Source organism: Austrofundulus limnaeus, unplaced genomic scaffold, assembly GCF_001266775.1.
Source record: "Austrofundulus limnaeus strain Quisiro unplaced genomic scaffold, Austrofundulus_limnaeus-1.0 Scaffold423, whole genome shotgun sequence".
NCBI classification, from domain to species: domain Eukaryota; kingdom Metazoa; phylum Chordata; class Actinopteri; order Cyprinodontiformes; family Rivulidae; genus Austrofundulus; species Austrofundulus limnaeus.
In genome coordinates, this window is record NW_013952825.1 from 441,473 (window position 1) to 457,762 (window position 16,290).

The 16,290-nt window shown below is 43.1% G+C and overlaps 1 protein-coding gene across 2 annotated transcripts in view; it reads left to right on the forward strand.

Annotated features, from left to right (window-relative positions):
- shroom3 (shroom family member 3) overlaps positions 1 to 16,290 on the forward strand; it is a gene marked incomplete at its 5' end in the record, with an annotated part of 24,177 nt that overhangs the window by 3,923 nt on the left and 3,964 nt on the right. The window contains 18 exon segments of one of the 2 annotated variants that reach the window (XM_014024444.1): positions 731 to 970; positions 2,557 to 2,864; positions 2,933 to 3,158; positions 3,238 to 3,287; positions 3,356 to 3,623; positions 3,698 to 3,943; positions 5,460 to 5,892; positions 5,980 to 6,113; positions 7,236 to 7,385; positions 7,455 to 7,873; positions 7,964 to 8,182; positions 10,531 to 10,723; positions 10,811 to 11,111; positions 11,186 to 11,262; positions 11,347 to 11,426; positions 12,907 to 13,471; positions 13,546 to 13,747; positions 14,895 to 15,040. In XM_014024444.1, coding sequence (XP_013879898.1) covers positions 731 to 970; positions 2,557 to 2,864; positions 2,933 to 3,158; positions 3,238 to 3,287; positions 3,356 to 3,623; positions 3,698 to 3,943; positions 5,460 to 5,892; positions 5,980 to 6,113; positions 7,236 to 7,385; positions 7,455 to 7,873; positions 7,964 to 8,182; positions 10,531 to 10,723; positions 10,811 to 11,111; positions 11,186 to 11,262; positions 11,347 to 11,426; positions 12,907 to 13,471; positions 13,546 to 13,747; positions 14,895 to 15,040 — 4,257 coding nt within the window. 2 annotated transcript variants of the gene reach the window in all.

Consider the following 16,290-nt stretch of genomic DNA (forward strand, 5'->3'; position numbering starts at 1 on the left):
GTGGTACAGAGTCCTGATCACTCCTAACTTGTGTTCCAGTGGGTGGTGGGAGTCAAAACGCAAATATTGGTCTGTGTGGGTGYGCTTACGATACACGCCAGTTTCCAACTCTTCCAACAAAACTCAGACTGAAGAAGTCTCTTGGAGGAGAGACGAAACGTTTCATTAAAGAAGAACCCGTCCAGAAGACCTATACTATTTTTTTCTTTTTCATTTTTTACCTGGATTACTGAGATGCATCAGGATATATTGGATATAGTTATTTTGTTTTTTAATGAAATGAATACATTTTTTTGAATTGAATTGAAAATAAGCTACAATTTAGGTCAATTTGATTTTATGAACAAAAAAATGCGGGCTGGCAAAAATTTGTTGAAGGTATGATATATTGTGATATATTGTAATCCTGTAAGCAAGGCGATGTATTTCCATTTTTTTCTCTAAAAGAGTCTTATTTAAAAACAAATATTCATGATTACATTCAGTTTAATTTTATCTCATAGCTGTATTTGTATTTCACATTTCTTCTAACATCAGCCTTAGTTATAAATCAATACAGTTTCAGAAAATGAAATATCGTGATCTTTCAATATATCGATATTTTCCTACATTCCTAAAAATTAAAACTGCTCATGTTTGATGATGTCGTGGAGGATTTTAACAAGTTGCACAAAACCAAAACTTATTGAATTGAAGCTAAAATTCTCCTTTTTGTGTTTTGATCTCTCAGCGTTTCGACCACTGACCTGTCCGGCAGGTTCGACTACGGCGGCGGCGGCGGCGGCTACTTGAGGAAGAGTCCAGACCAGTACAGCTCCAGGGGCAGCATGGAGAGCCTGGACCCGCCCCAGTCCACTCAGCTCTACTCCGCCTTTCAGAACCAGCACCTGCTCGGACACCCCGGACACATCGGGCTTCACTCGGCGTACTCGTCCTGCCACCAGCTGTCCTCGGCCAGGTTCGTCACAAGGTTATAATACTTTTGGATTTTTTCATTATAATTTAGTTTTAGTTAGTTTTGTAAAAAGATTATACAGTTTTAGTTAATTACTTTCTTCATTTTGTTTTAGTTTTTATTTACTTCAGTTAACTAAAATGTTTTTTAAAATTTAGTTTTCGTTATTTCGTTAGTTTTAGTTAACTATAATAACCCTGGTTCATGAAGACAACTGGGAGTGGGCTGTGATGCGTTTGAGGCGCCTGGGAAAAGATYAACTCATAGAAAACTGAAAACTTAGCATTTCCTTCAAAAGTGCAGCATGAAAACYTTTAATAACAAATCTGATAATGTGAGTTATCTTAATATCTTTAAACTGTATTCAGTTGAAGGGACTGAACTGAGCACAAGACAGATTAAATTAGTAGAAAAGTAGCTGAAAATGGCTAATAAAGCTAAAAGTAGCTAAATTTAGCAAAAAGAAGCTAAAATTAGCAATAAGAATTTAAAATTGACAGMTAGGGAAAGTAGTGTGAAATTTTTCAAATAAGCAATAAACAAGAAAAGGAGTACAAATAAGTTTAAATTTGTTTTGAAATAGCAAAAAAAAAGGCCGAAACTAGCCTAAAAGTAGCTTTGAAATAGCTAAATAGCTGAATTTAGCACAAAGAAACAAAAATAGCTGATTTAAGTAGCAAGAAGCTAAAATTGTTGATACAGAGTGAATTTAACTGGGGAAAGCTCAAATTAGCTAAAAACACAAAAACAGCTGAAATTAGCAGAAAGCAGTTGAAATGAGCATAAATTAGAATAAAGAACACAAAAACGTCACAATTAGCAGAATAGCAACAAAGGTCAGAATGATAGCTAACAAAGCAGAAAAAAGCTAAAATAAGCCAAATGCAAGCTAAAGGAAGCTGAAATTAGCATAAAAGTTAACAAAAGCACAACCAGTAAAAAGTGCAGAAAAGATTTTAAAACTTTTTTGAACATTTTTTAAGATGCTGACGACAGCTCTATTTATTTTCAATGAAAAAGAAAATATCTCYAAGTATTAAAAGCTGAAATACCAAAAGTCATAGCTGTAATGTGCTGAAGTAGCCGAAGGTTTTGATATATAAATTGTTGAATACACAACATTCAATTCATTCAATTGTTAAAGTGCCTGTGGCGTCAAATTTTTGTAATACACATGAATACATTTTTAGAAAGAGGACATTTTTGAAATATTGCGAAAGAAATTTGATGTCGCTGAGATGAACAGTTGTTGAGATATTTGCCTGTGAAGAAACAGGAAGTGATGTCAAAGGGGAGTGTCTGGATGTGAACAGAGCTTTGCTGAAATGACAAACAACACAGACTGTAGAGAAGAATCTGATGTTTCTTTAGATTATAARGACTCACTATCAGAAAGAGAAGAAGAGTCAGAGTTCAAATAAGATAGTTTCATTAAACAAAGACCAGAGAGTTTTCTTTGTTAAAGAGTTCCCCTTTGATGTCACTTCCTGTTTCACTTTGGCTGAACCAAGTTCAAAAGAAAATATGCAGTTATGTGACAAAATGGGTAAAATCATGTGTGAAGAATATGCACGTCACAGGAACTTTAAATCGTCTTCCAGGTCGTCGAACAGCATCGACCACCTGCACAGCAAGCGAGACTCCGCCTACTCCACCAGCTCCAGCATCCCGGAGTACCTGGCCTCGACCCCGACCTTCAGCCCGGAGCGCTCCTGCTCCCTGGAGACCGTTCCTCAGAGGGGCGGGGGGAGCGCGGAGATGCTGCAGGCAGACGTTCACGGCGTGCYGCCGGCCTACGACGCCCAGCAGGGCGGTCCCTGTCAGGAGTTAAGCCCCGCCTCCACCGCGTTGCTTAGCAGCAGCGACTCCAGGGACGGGGCGAGACCGGGGCCGAACCGAGACCTCCAAGGTAACGTTWCCCGCAGGGTCTTTCTTGTTATAATTTAATCTGAGACGTCAGCATTTTTTTTTCTGTAGTGGGTGGGGTTTGTTACCGTGGCAACAGCGTTAGCAACAAGAGCGGCGCCCCGGCTTCGAACAGACACAGCGTGGGACCCATATGGGGCGCGGCGGCCAGCTACAGCTCCTACGAGAGCCTGAAGGGGGCGCCGGCTCCACCGAGGCGCAGTGACAGCTACGCCGCCATCAGGAACCACGAGAGACCCAACTCCTGGTCCAGTCTGGACCACGCCCGGTCCCTGAGGTCAGCGGGGTCTTCTCTAAACCATTAAGACCTCTTTGTTTGGGTAGACCCGTTCTAAGGTTCCACTTTCTCCCCTCAGGTCTCTGCAGAAAGGTTCCTGGCACCACTCCAGCGGACCCGTCGCCTCAGGTATGGTCTATGGTTCTACTGGTCTGACCAGGGAACTGATTAGTACTAAAGTCCTGGTTTGGTTCCAGCTAAAGGTCCGTACGGTCTTGAGGGTCAGCTCCACACCGTGATTGAGAAGAGTCCAGAGAGCAGTCCCACCATAAAGCCTCGACAGGGCGGAGGGTTCTCCCAGCCCCCGTCTCCAACCGGACCCTCCTCTGGACCTGCAGGTCCTCTGAAAGGGAAGGACGAAAGGATGCCGGCTGCAGAAAARGGCCACCAAAATCATTTTTCACCGTCGTCTTCTTCAGGATCTGCCTCTTCGCAGATCAGGACCCGAGCGAGCGAGGCGGACAGGTGAGGCTTCATTAACGGTCTCCAGGTTCTGGTTCCACAGTTCTGTTTTTCTGACGGTTTCTTCGTCTTTTCAGTCGGCCTCAGCACCAAGAGTCCAACGTTGGGACCCACAGGACGCAGGCCACAACAGCCGGGGGCGACTTCGACGGACAGACTGGATCCCAAAGACCCCAGAATCACCRGGGACCCTTCAGCCAGGCTTTCCAATTTTACCATTCCCAGGAGCAGATCCAGGATTTCAGGACTACCCCGGTCCACTCAGGTCCAAATCTTAGAGGGTCTTCCTCTCAGGAGAAGAGTGACCCCCGAGACAAGAGCCGGTACGTTACAGGACCCTCACTGGGTCCAGATTAACACATCCTGCTAACGCTGAGTTAGCATTCAGCTGTTTTTAGTTTCAAACGACTTCATCACTTCAGTTTTTAACCCTTCGTTTACCAAAACCACAGACCTGAGCAGGACCAGAGTTCTGTGACTGGACTGGGACTACTTCTAACTTTGATGCTTCTTTCATTTTTTTAAACTATTTTTTAAAGAAATACGTTCAGATCTATATAGTTTTTGAAATTTACGTAACATAAAGATTCTYTTTTTAAATTTTCAGCTCTAAGCTGAGTTTGTTAGCTTTAGCTTTTTAGCTACTGTTTTGCTAAGATTAGCTTTGAGCTACTGTTTTATTACTTGTAGTTTTTATCTATGATTTTGCTACCGTTTTGCATATTTTACCTGTTACCGGTTTTGCTACATTAAGCTTTTAGCTACAGTTAATTCATTTCAGATATAAGCTATAAGTTTGTTAGTTGTAGCTCTTTAGCTAATGTTTACCTTGTTTTATTTTAAGCTACTACTCTACATATTTTACTCGATAGGTATAGTTTTGCTACATTAAGCTTTTAGCTACAGTTTAGCTAATTTCAGCTTAAAGCTATGAGTTTGTTTTTATACTGTTTAGCTCGTTTTTTTGCTAATTTCAGCTGTTGTCAGGTTTAAGGCACAGATTGACTCAGGGCACAGGCAGAGTTCAATAAAACAAAGTCTTTATTAAATCAAAAATCTGACGAAGCAGCTGAGAAAACTCATTTGATGAGACGTGGCGATAAAACTCCAGGGACATGAAAAATCAGACAAGCTAAACAGAACAATGATCCGACGTAGACTAAACACAGGACACAGAATATAAAGGCAACTTAACGAGGACAAACAAGAAACACCTGGAGGAGACACAAAGGGAAACAGGTGAGCAGGGAKCACGGGGGAACACTGAAACACTAGAAAAACCAAGGCATAAAAACACAGACCATGACAGCTATGAGGTATCATTTAGTTAGTTTTTACTTTTTTGCTACTGTTTTGTTTACTTTAGCATTTAGTTGTGGTGTTTGTTTAAGCTTTTAGCTAATGTTGTCCTAGTTTAGCTTTTAGCCATTGTTTTGCTACATTTAGCTACTGCTTTGTGTATCGTAATGTCGTTAGTTATAGCTCTGCTAAATAAAGCTACAAGAAGTGATTTTCTAATTTAGATCTGAGCTACTTAAATTTAACCTTTAGCTACATTTTTTTTATCTGCGCCTTTGGTTGAAGTTTAATAAATTTAGCTGTTAACTGAGGTTTTGCTAATTTTAGCTCTTGGACATGATTTGGTTCATTTTAGGATCTATTTAATTTAGTTGGTTTTAGCTTTTAGCGGTTTTTGATTTAGTTTGTCACTCTTCAGATCTTTGTAGTTTTGTTCTGCTTGTTGTGAATTTATCGATAAAGTTTTTTATTTTTATTTTAGTAAAGTCATTTAGCCCGCAGCGTTCACTCTGACTCTTTTGTATTTTCATGTCCTCTCAGGTCCAGAGACCAGACCAGTATTTATCCAGAGCCGGCAGCATCTTCCCGACTCCCCCGGGGACAGGTGCGACCCAGCTGCAACTCACCTGCTCAACCGCAGCTTCAGGCTCCGCCCACCTCCGTCCCGCAGCCGTGTCTTCGTCGCCACAGTGACTCGGCGGCGCCTCACTGGAACCACAGGGACCACGACCGAGACGGCGAGCACCCGCTGACCCTTCTGGAGAACGCTCTGCAGGAGGTGCAGCGTTCCTCCAGCCCCACCGGCGGCGTCCCTGGCAACAACCACGACAGCGGCGGGTTRGGCGACGACGCCCACGGCCCCGCCCACAGCCTGTCGGTGTTGGAGAAGGTCAGTCGTTTCGAGCGTCGGGAGCGTGGCGGAAAACAGAGAAGCAAGAGCACGAGTGTCTCTTACAGCAAAACGCCTCTGCAGGTAACCATCAAAACAAGTATTACTTTTCCTTAAAGTTTGGTTCTTTGTCCAATTTTTAGACTCTGTTTTCAAACGTTTTTACATCAGACGACRGAAAAAGGCCGAAGTTTCCCCTGTGGAGCCGAAGACCTCCGAAATATGTTGGAGAGAAGCACCAAAGAGGCGAAAGCTCACAGGACCATGAGCTACAGAGGAGGCAGCACCGAGAGCGGCAGACACGGGTAAAAGAAACCAGAACCAAGAACCAGAACCAAAAACTAGAACCAAGAACCAGAACTAAGAACCAGAACCAAAAACCAGAACCAAGAACCAGAATCAAAAACTAGAACCAAAAACAAGAACCAGAACCAAAAACTAAAACCAAGAACCTGAACTAAGAACCAGAACCAAGAACCAGAACCAAAAACTAGAACCAAGAACCTGAACTAAGAACCAGAACCAAAAACCAGAACCAAGAACCAGAATCAAAAACTAAAACCAACAACCAGAAACAAAAACTAGAACCAAGAACCAGAACTAAGAACCAGAACCAAAAACTAGAACCAAGAACCAGAATCAAAAACTAAAACCAACAACCAGAAACAAGAACCAGAACCAAAAACTAGAACCAAGANACTAAAACCAACAACCAGAAACAAGAACCAGAACCAAAAACTAGAACCAAGAACCAGAATCAAAAACTAGAACCAAGAACCAGAATCAAAAACTACAACCAAGAACCAGAATCAATAACTATAAAACCAAGAACCAGAACCATGAACTAAAACAAGAACCAGAACCAAAAACTAGAACCAAGAAACTAGAACCAAGAACCAGAACCAAAACCTAAAATCAAGAACCAGAACCAAGAAACTAAAACCAAAGACTAGAACCAAGAACCAGAACCAAGAAACTAGAACCAAAACTAGAACCCAGAACCAAGAAGCACAACCAAGAACTAAAACAAAAGACCAGAACCAAGAACCAGAACCAAAAACTAGGACCTATGAACTACTCTTAACTAGGTCCTAAACTTAAGCTTTGTTAACTGRTAAACATAAAACTATTGCAGACGCTAATGCTAAGAGATTGCTAACCGCTAATTTGACTGTCACAGTTTGTGTCACGTCTTCGTCTCTTCGACATAAACCTGTTGATGTTAGCTTGTTAGTTAACTGTTAGCAGWCTTACAGTTAGTAAAACCTAATTTAGCAGAACCCAATTGGTCCGCTATCAAAGTTGGTGAAAAAGCTAATCTGCTAAACAAAGAATTTATTCTGCTGTTAGCGGATTAGCTAATGGCTTTYTTTATCCTCACAAAAAAGCTGCTAAAGTAAAATTAATCAAATCTGTTTGGTGTTCAGGACTTCAGCAGATCCTGTTTCAGCTCTTCAGAGAAGTCGCAGCAGCTTTCAGCTCGATGTGTCTAAGGACGGGGACGCCAGCAAGGACTTCCCCTGGAAACAGAAGATCCTAGAGATCATGGACCCTCTACAGGACAAGTTCTCCACCAGGTCTGTGTTCTCTGAGTCCTTCAGTTTGTGAATACAATCKCTCTAACGTTGGATCATTTGATTTATCAGGGACTCGCACAGAGACGGCCAGCCGAACGTCCATCGATCCACTTCCTTCAGACGAAACGACCTGAACTCTTCAGTCCACCAGCAGCCTTGCTTCACCCCTGCCAAGAACCACTCTCTGGAGAGAAAAGGTCCAAAAACCAAGCCCAAACCTCAGGGCGTTGTCATCGCTCCGCAGTCCCCGGTCACCTCCCGTCACACGCCAAAGGAGAGGCACGTGGTCTGTCCCGATGTCCGAGGCCAGAGCCCTCCGCCCCTCCCCACCATTCCTCCAGTCGGACCTGTTCCTCCTCCCCTGATGAGAATCTGCGGCCGCAAGCGTCTGACTGCCGATCAGAAGAAGCGTTCWTACTCAGAACCAGAGAACATGAACGAGGTCGGAGTGTCGGATCCTGAGATCGATACCCTCCTACGGCGTGGAGGTGGTAAAACAAAATCAATTTGGACACATTTAATCACTCAGCTGGTATTGTACGAGCCAGAGTTTTAACGCTTTTCTTCTTTTCTGCCAGAAACCAGCGTGGCCGACCGCAGGAAGATGTTTGAGCTRGCCGCAGTACGCGACGGCGCTCCTCAGAGAACCATGTCTAGGTTCGACCTCAGACAAGTTCGTCAAGACGCCCTCGCTGAGTACGTGGAGAGGAAGACCGGGGTCAAGAGAGAAGGAGGGCCGAGGAACGGAACGAGGCCTCGCAGCGCTTTCTTTCAGAARGAAAATGGAAGCCACTCAGGTGAGGGCAGATTACCGGACAGACGCCGACATAGGTAGATGTCAAATCCTGTTTTATAACTCTACTTCTACACCTTCATAAAGGAATGGGTGCCACTCAGTGGGGTTGTCTTAGATGTCCCATTGCCTTTTGACTGTTACGGCTCAGTTGCTCCAAAGCGGAACATTTATGGTGCGATATTTAGGACCACTGCACCCCCAGCGGTGGCTACCTCCTTGTAGCAGGAGGCTATATTTATTCCAAAGTACAAAATACCCAAAATCTCTGGGCCGGTAACACTTATATGCTCTTTGACGCCAATATTGGATTCCCTCCTTCCTTTCCATTAGGGGGTGCTACAGTTCTTTCCCTTGATTTTGAGTTTACCAAAAACTGGAAATAACATGGCCAAAAAAAAACGGAAGTGACTGCCTCCAAATAGGGCTGCCACGATTAATCGATTAATCGACGACTAATCGATTATTAAAATAATCGACGACTAATTTAATAATCGATTAATCGTTTTTTTTTTTTTTGTTTGTTTGTTTTGTTTTTTGTTTTTCTCTCCAAACTGCTTTGACACCTTCCACTGCCACATCTGCCTTTCTGTCCTTGACACACATGCACAGTAGTGGTAACTGGGGTAGGCCGTGGACGTCACAAGACATTATACAGACAGGCTCTGGTATCATGGCTACCTGACAACAGAGCTCAAAGTGTGGGATCATTTSAAGAAAATGAAAGAGAAACCTGTGTAATATCTGCAGAGCAGAACTTACCTTCCACAGCAATTATTTTTAGTTAGCATATAGCTAAAATCTAACSATGGTTATACAATAGCAGCTGCATTGTGGCGTGATAAGCTCTATGTTTTATATTCAATTAARGRATGATRCGATTAGTCGACTAATCAAGTAAATAATCTGTGATTAATCGATTATAAAAATAATCGTTTGTGGCAGCCCTACCTCCAAATGATCTCAGTAAAAAAAAAGAAAATGTCGACTCATGGACAAATTTGTTGCCCAACGCGGTGAGTTGTTTTGCGATTGATTTTTTTACATACTGAGTGTTTTGGGAGATTAGCATTATGCTAGCAGTTTTCTATGAGCTATTTTGTACCTTAGCAGCTAATTAGTGCAATGCTATCAGATGTTTATTGCACAGTAGGCTGCAGGCCTATAAGGATGGAGAGCCACCCTGTCCMAATTCCGAATTTGTCAGCAGCCGGAGGCTGTTTAAATTCAAAGACTCCTCCAATGCGACCGACAAATGTGTCCTTCTTTTTCCACAATTAGAGGGACGGGTCCGATGGATTCTTCTTAGCCCACCATATTCCATAATTCATTGCGGGCCAACCAGAGATTTTTTCTGCTTGTAATTGTGGCCAAAGTGAGAGAAAGAAGTACAGTTTTAAATAAAATATGTCGGGGGAGAGTCTCTGCCTCAGGTGGAGGAGTTTAAGTATCTGGGTGTCTTGTTTATGAGTGATGGTAGGATGGAGCAGGAGATGGATTGACGGATTGGGGCCTCGTCCTCAGTAATGAGGGCGTTGCTTCAGTCATTTGTGGTGATGAAAGAGCTGAGTCGAAAGGCAAAGCTCTCGATTTACTCGTCTGTCTTCGTTCCAACCCTCACTTGTGGTCATGAGGTGTGGATCATGATTGAAAGAACCAGATCGCAGATACAAGCGGCTGAAATGAYCTWCCTTCGTYGGGTGGCCYGGCTCAGCCTTAYAGATAGGGTGAGGAGCTCCATCATCCGGGAGGGATTCAGAGTAGAGCCGCTACTCCTCCACATCGAAAGAAGCCAGTTGAGGTGGCTCATCTGGTTAGGATGCCTCCTGGACGCCTCCCTGGTGACGTGTTCCAGGCACGTCCCACTGGTAGGAGACCCCGGGGAAGACCCCAGGACTCACTGGAGGGATTATGTATCCTCTCTGGCCTGGGAACACCTTGGGGTCTCCCAGGATGAGCTGGAAAGTGACGCTGGGGAGAGGAATGTCTGGGTTCCTGGACCTGTTGCCTCRGTGACCCAACTACGGATAGGCGGAAGAAGTTAGAGATGGTATAAAAGTTAAAAGTTTCAGGTTGTGTTGTTAATACCAGACCAGGTCTTTCGAAGGACCCAACTCCTGAATTTGGACACAGATGTTGCATGATTTTTAGGCTGAACTCAGGAAGTACTCTGTATTGACGAGTACCCAAGCTGAAGTATTTGTACTCAGTTTGAGAAAAATGGGTATCGGGACACCCCTAATAGATGATGAGCTCTGGACAAACTACAGTCTCTCTTGTTGTCGTGCAGGAGTTTGACCAACAACCCTGACGTGCGTCTCTTTCCTTTGTCTTTGGTCTTCTGTCTCTCAGACACCTTCAGCCTGTCCTCCACCTCCAGCCTTCTGTCCCTCCAGGAGTCCACCCCGGATCAGAACATCCTCTCTGGGGAGAGGCGTCTCTGCTCGACCCTTCCGGTCGGCACCGATCTGCGGAGCTTTCAGACGAACCTTTTCTACCCCGGCAGGGTGACCACACCCAGACCCCCCGCTCAGCTAGGACCCAGGTGACCAGACCGCGACAGGCGACTAGACCATCCACACTTCAGGAGGTATAACCTTGACTAACTCCTCTTATTGGTGCTTTTCTCTAGAGCTTCCACGGGTTCGGCTGTTGAGCTCCACACCCAGGTCTACCAGGACTTCAACCCCGAAGTGGCCTTCAAGAGGCAGAGTCATTGCAGAAAGTTGAGTGGAGACCAGCAGAACGCAGAGGCTCAACTCAAGCCGGGCCTTTCTAAGAAGCTCAATGAGGCTCTGAAGCGGGCCGGGTCCCACCGAGGGTCCGGGAGGTCGGCCTCCGCTGAGGATCTCCTGGAGCGTCTGGAGGATCAGCCGTACTCTCCTCAGCACCAGCGCTCGCGGTCCTCCCCGACCATAGAGGATCTCAAACAGGTAATTCTGAGCTGCTCTGGACCTGACGCCGTAAACCACCTTTGAGATCTGTCTCTGAACTGTTTGTGTTTCAGAACCTGATTTCAGGTGACGTCAAGATGTTTGGCGTGTCTTTCTCTGAAGCCGACCGCTGCGTTCTGGCTGCAGATCGGTACGTCTCCATTTAGACTCCGCTCTACCTTTATTCTTTTTTGTCTTTTTGCTCTTATTTTGTCTCCATCTGTTTGACTCTCAGACCTGCAGATGTCCACATCGTCCCTCCTCTGCCATCCCACTTCAGTGAGTCGACTGTCCGATTTGGGGGACTGTCTCAAGGTAAGCGATGACAGGACAACCCCAGGCTGAAGACAAAGTCAAAGTTAAAAAGGTTTTCTGAACGTCTCGAACCAGTTGTTGAAACTAAGACGTCCTTCCTGGTCCGTCTATGTACCAGCTCCTGACAAAGACTCAGGTCCTGGTTACAAGCCGCTCAAGTGAGGGGTCTTCCTCTGTAGGGYTGGTCGGTCTCAGGAGCTTGTTTTTGAACTGCTGATCCACTTTATCCACAGAAAATCTTGGCTTTGGTCAAAATTTATCTGTAGATATTCTGGACTAAACGAGGGCAACAAGTAGACTTGACTTCTTTTACCGTTAATTCGTGGTCAGGTCGTGAAGGCAACAGGTCCAGGAAAGAAACCCAAACCTTCCTCACCCCAGAGACACTCGCAAACTTGGAGGACCCCAAGGTGTTTCCAGACCAGCAGGGATGTAATCCCTCCAATGAGTTCTGGATGAAGCTAAACTGGGGCTAAAGTTTAATTTTTTTTACGGAATGAAAATTGTTAAAAATGAAAAAAAAATTGTAACAAAAGAAAATTTTACTGAAAAAATATATTGTATATTTTTTTAATTATATGATACAATGGCCTGCCATATTTTCATTATATAATGCAATGGCCTGCCGTATATTTTCATAATATGCCATGCTATACATTAATTATGATACAACAGCATGTCATGTATTTTGATTATATGACATATTGGCATGCCATAACTTCTTCATTTGATACAGAAATATGCCATATTTTTAAATTAAGATACAACAGCCTGCTGTATATTTGATTATATAACATATCGGCATGCCATAACTTGTTCATTATGATACAGAAACATGCCATGTTTTTAAATTATATGACACGATGGCCCGTCATACCTTCTTAACTATGATACAACAGCCTGCCATATTTTTGATTATATGCCATAAAACGGTATACCATACGTTTTTAATTATGAAACATCAGCCTGCCATATYTTTTGATTATATGACATATCGGCATGCCATAACTTGTTCATTATGATGCAGAATCATGTCATACTTTTAAATTACATGATACAATGGCCTGCCACACTTCATTAATTATTATACAATGGCCTGCCATATTTTCAATWTACGATACAGTGGTCTACCATACTTTTTGGATATATGACACAACGGCATGCCATATATTATTAATTATAATACAAGAGTATGCCATATTTTTAAATTATATGATACAATGCCCTGTCATACATCACTAGTTTTGATGAAACGGTCTGCCATATATTTGATTATATTGATGTTACATAATGGTCCATACAGTTGTAATTATGGAACAACAGACTGCCATATTTTCATTTCTCTAAAGCCCCCCCCTCAGTAAATCCAGAGCGTTGACCACGACCCCCTGAAGCACCTCCCCCTGAGGCAAACCCGTTCAGTGCCTCAGGGATCACTTTATTGTTTGTAACCGTTTCTCTGTTCCTGGTTCTGGTTTAGACCACGCCCACATCCCCGTCACTCGCAGGGAGCGACAGAGGAACGGCGAGCGGCAGCACGCCCACAGCACCTCCACCCTGGCGGCGTCGGTCGGCCTCCCCTGCCCCTTTTCTCCGACGGAGACTCGGGGCGGCGTTGAGTGGAGAACCAGCGAGAGGCTCYGTCGGGCCAACGCGGACGCCTTCGGTTTCCCCGACGACAAGACGGACAGACGGACGAGACACAGTCTGAGTGACGTTTTAGGAGACGCCTCAGAGGGCGGAGCCTTCAGTCCGGAGTCGACGGGGGGGCGTGTCCATGAAAATGGGAGCGTCACGACGCTTCCGTCCACCTGTGGCCACCTGTCCTCCCTGAGGATCTCAGAGTCCAGCCTCTGTGGGTCCTGGGACCAGCAGCAGCTAAAGGCTTCAACAGGAACCCCCCAGGAGGACTACGACGAGGTCTTCTTCCAAAGTCTTCTTCCTCCTCCTCTTCCTCCTTCGCCTTTAAAAGAGACTAACATCTTGGAGGACTTCCCTCCTCCTCCTCCTCCTCCTRRGGAGCTGGAAGCTGAACCCGAGCCCAGGTTTGTCCTCCAAACAGCCGAACCTCCAAGTCCTCCTCAAAACATCAAAATTAATTTTTCTGTTTTTATTTTAGTTTTCCTTCAGATTTCCTGAACAACTCGAACAGGAAGTCTTRGTCCCGGTCCTCACCACAGCCGAGTCCACCGCTGAGTCCGCCCCCGTCCACCTCCGTCACCGCCTCCACCACAGCCGAAGACGAGCTGGAGTATCAGCTGCTGCTCAGAAGAGACAAAACGCCCGAAGAGCTGAGAGCGGAGARGCTAGCTCGTCAGCTGGTGTGTTTGAATAAACTTTATTCATACACAAACCTGCAGACAGACAAAAGAAACAAGAATATAAATGCTGCTAAGCTAAAACAGTAGCTAAAAGCTAAAATAAGCAAAACATTACCTGCAAAGACAGGCTATAATCTACTATTAGTAAAACAGCTAAAAGCTAAATTAAACAAAACTGCAGCTCCTGAACAAAATGAACACAGCTAAAAGCTAAATGAGCAAAACAAGCTACAAATTAAAGTCAGCAAAACAGTAGCTAAAGTTAACTTGATWGAACTTGAGCTAAAAGTTAAGATCAACTAAAGTGTTCTAAAACGGTTTAAACTAGCAAAAAAAGTATCTAAAAGCTGAATGTAAAGAAACCTTGCAGGAAAAATTAACTAGTAGCTAAAGGTGTAGGTGTAGCTAAAAGCTAAAATGAATTTAATATAATACTAAAATAAGCAAAACAGCAGCTAAAGCTAAAATTAATAAAATTTAAAAAGCTAAACTGACTACACTTTTGCTAAAAGCTAAAACTAGCAAAACGAGCTAAAAGTAATTGTTACACATTTAAATTAGCAAAGTTGTGGCTAACAGCTAAAATGAGCTAAACATTAGGTAAAAATAACAATGAGCATAGCAAAACTAAATAACAGCTACAATTAGCAAAACAATAGCTAAAACTTTACGAGTTATAAAACGTACCAATAGCAATAATTAGCTAAAAGCTAAATGTAGCAGAACCTCAACCAAAAGCTAAAATGAACAAAGTTGTATTTCAAGGGTAAAATTAAAGACAGTAACGAATAGCTCAAAGAATCCTAAAAAGACAAAATGAGCCAGAAGCCGAAGTAAATTTAAAAGATGAATTAAAAAAATATAAATATTTAAATGTATTTCTGTTGGAATAGTTTTTTATAAATAAAGTTCAAAAGATAAAGACATATAAAAGTTAAAAACGCAAAGTCTTAACAGGCATTCCTGATCGAGCCGAGCATTTTGAAATATAAACAGCTAAAATAAGACAAAGTTTGCAGGAGTTGTTTGTAAAAACGTAAAAACAAAAATAATTCTGTGAARGCTGACTCAGCAGATTTTATAAAACCTCGATTTTATATTTCTGTTTGGTTCTTTTCTCGTGAACTTCCTGTCTGACGGCGCCCAGGTGCTGCYGGACCCGTCTCTGGCGCCGCTCCTGGACACCTGGGGGGGTAAATCCACAGTGGACCTGATGGAGGAGATCTTTAAAAACAACAGAGGGACCGATAAAACCGAAGAGCAGCTCAGAGACGTCGCAGAACCCCAGGAAAGGTAATTTAATTTAATTTAATTTAATTTAATTTAATTTAATTTAAGGGGGGCCACCAATGTACTTTAGTAGGGGCAGTGGCCCCCCCGCCCCCTCTCCTCAGTGACACCCTTGCTCACTGATCCAGTTTGTTTTATGAGTCTTTTAGCTGCGGAGAATCAACTCAAAACATGAAAAACCCTAAAATCTTTTCAGTCAAAGCTCGATGAGGCAACATGCAGGCTGAAGGGTTTTTGTRGGCGGTGACATCATCAGGCAGGGCGAGAGGAACCAGAAGAACCTGACGGTTGTTTCTTCTGAGCGACGGAACAAAATGTTTCAACAACYTTTTCAGAAGCAGAAGGTTTCTGCAGCTCTGACACAAAATATAAAGATTAATGAATACTTTATTACATTTTTTAAATTCAAGGCCTCCAGTAGCATTTCGTTATTGCACAAGGTCCAAAAAGATTAATGAGCAGAACTAAGAGAAAGTTTAACATGAAAAATATGAAGAATAAAAAGGGAAAGGAGAAGTGAAGATATGAGCAGTACTTTCATGACGATAAATATATTTTAGGGTACAACAATACATGTACCCGTATCGAACCGTTCAACACACACTGTGTATGGAACAATACAGATTTTTAACATTTATTTTATCAGCTTGTCTTCTGAAGATGCTCTGTGTTGAAGGATCAGTGGATCTGTGTTCGACTACTCCACCTAGGCTGCACTGTGGAGCACAGATCCACTGAGAAACTTGCTGTTTCAGCAACATTTAATTAAAAACTGGACTTTTGAGGTTAAACAAATGTTCATAATTAATTTAAATAAATTACAATTTAAAAGGGACATGGACATTTCTCTTTTTTGTATCAAAAAAATATTGAACCGTGAGACTAAAGTATCAAACCGAATCGTGAATATTCAGATTCAATATATATATACAGCACACACACACACACACACACACACACACAAACACACGTGCTGCACATTCTAGATGTTTCTCTGCTTTGACACCAAACTGAAAGAACCAAAGCTTCAGCTAAACTTCAGCTATCTGGATCAGGTGTGTTGAAGCAGCTAAAACCTGCCTTTGGTTTATAATACATTAATAACAGCTGGGACGAGCTTTGCTGCAGTGCATTGTGGGTAAACGTCTCCACTTGGGTCTGGTTCTGCTGTTTCCATCAGATGAAACAGCTCCTGACAAAATGAACACAGCTAAAAACTAAAATGAGCAAATCTGTCGCTACATATTTAAATC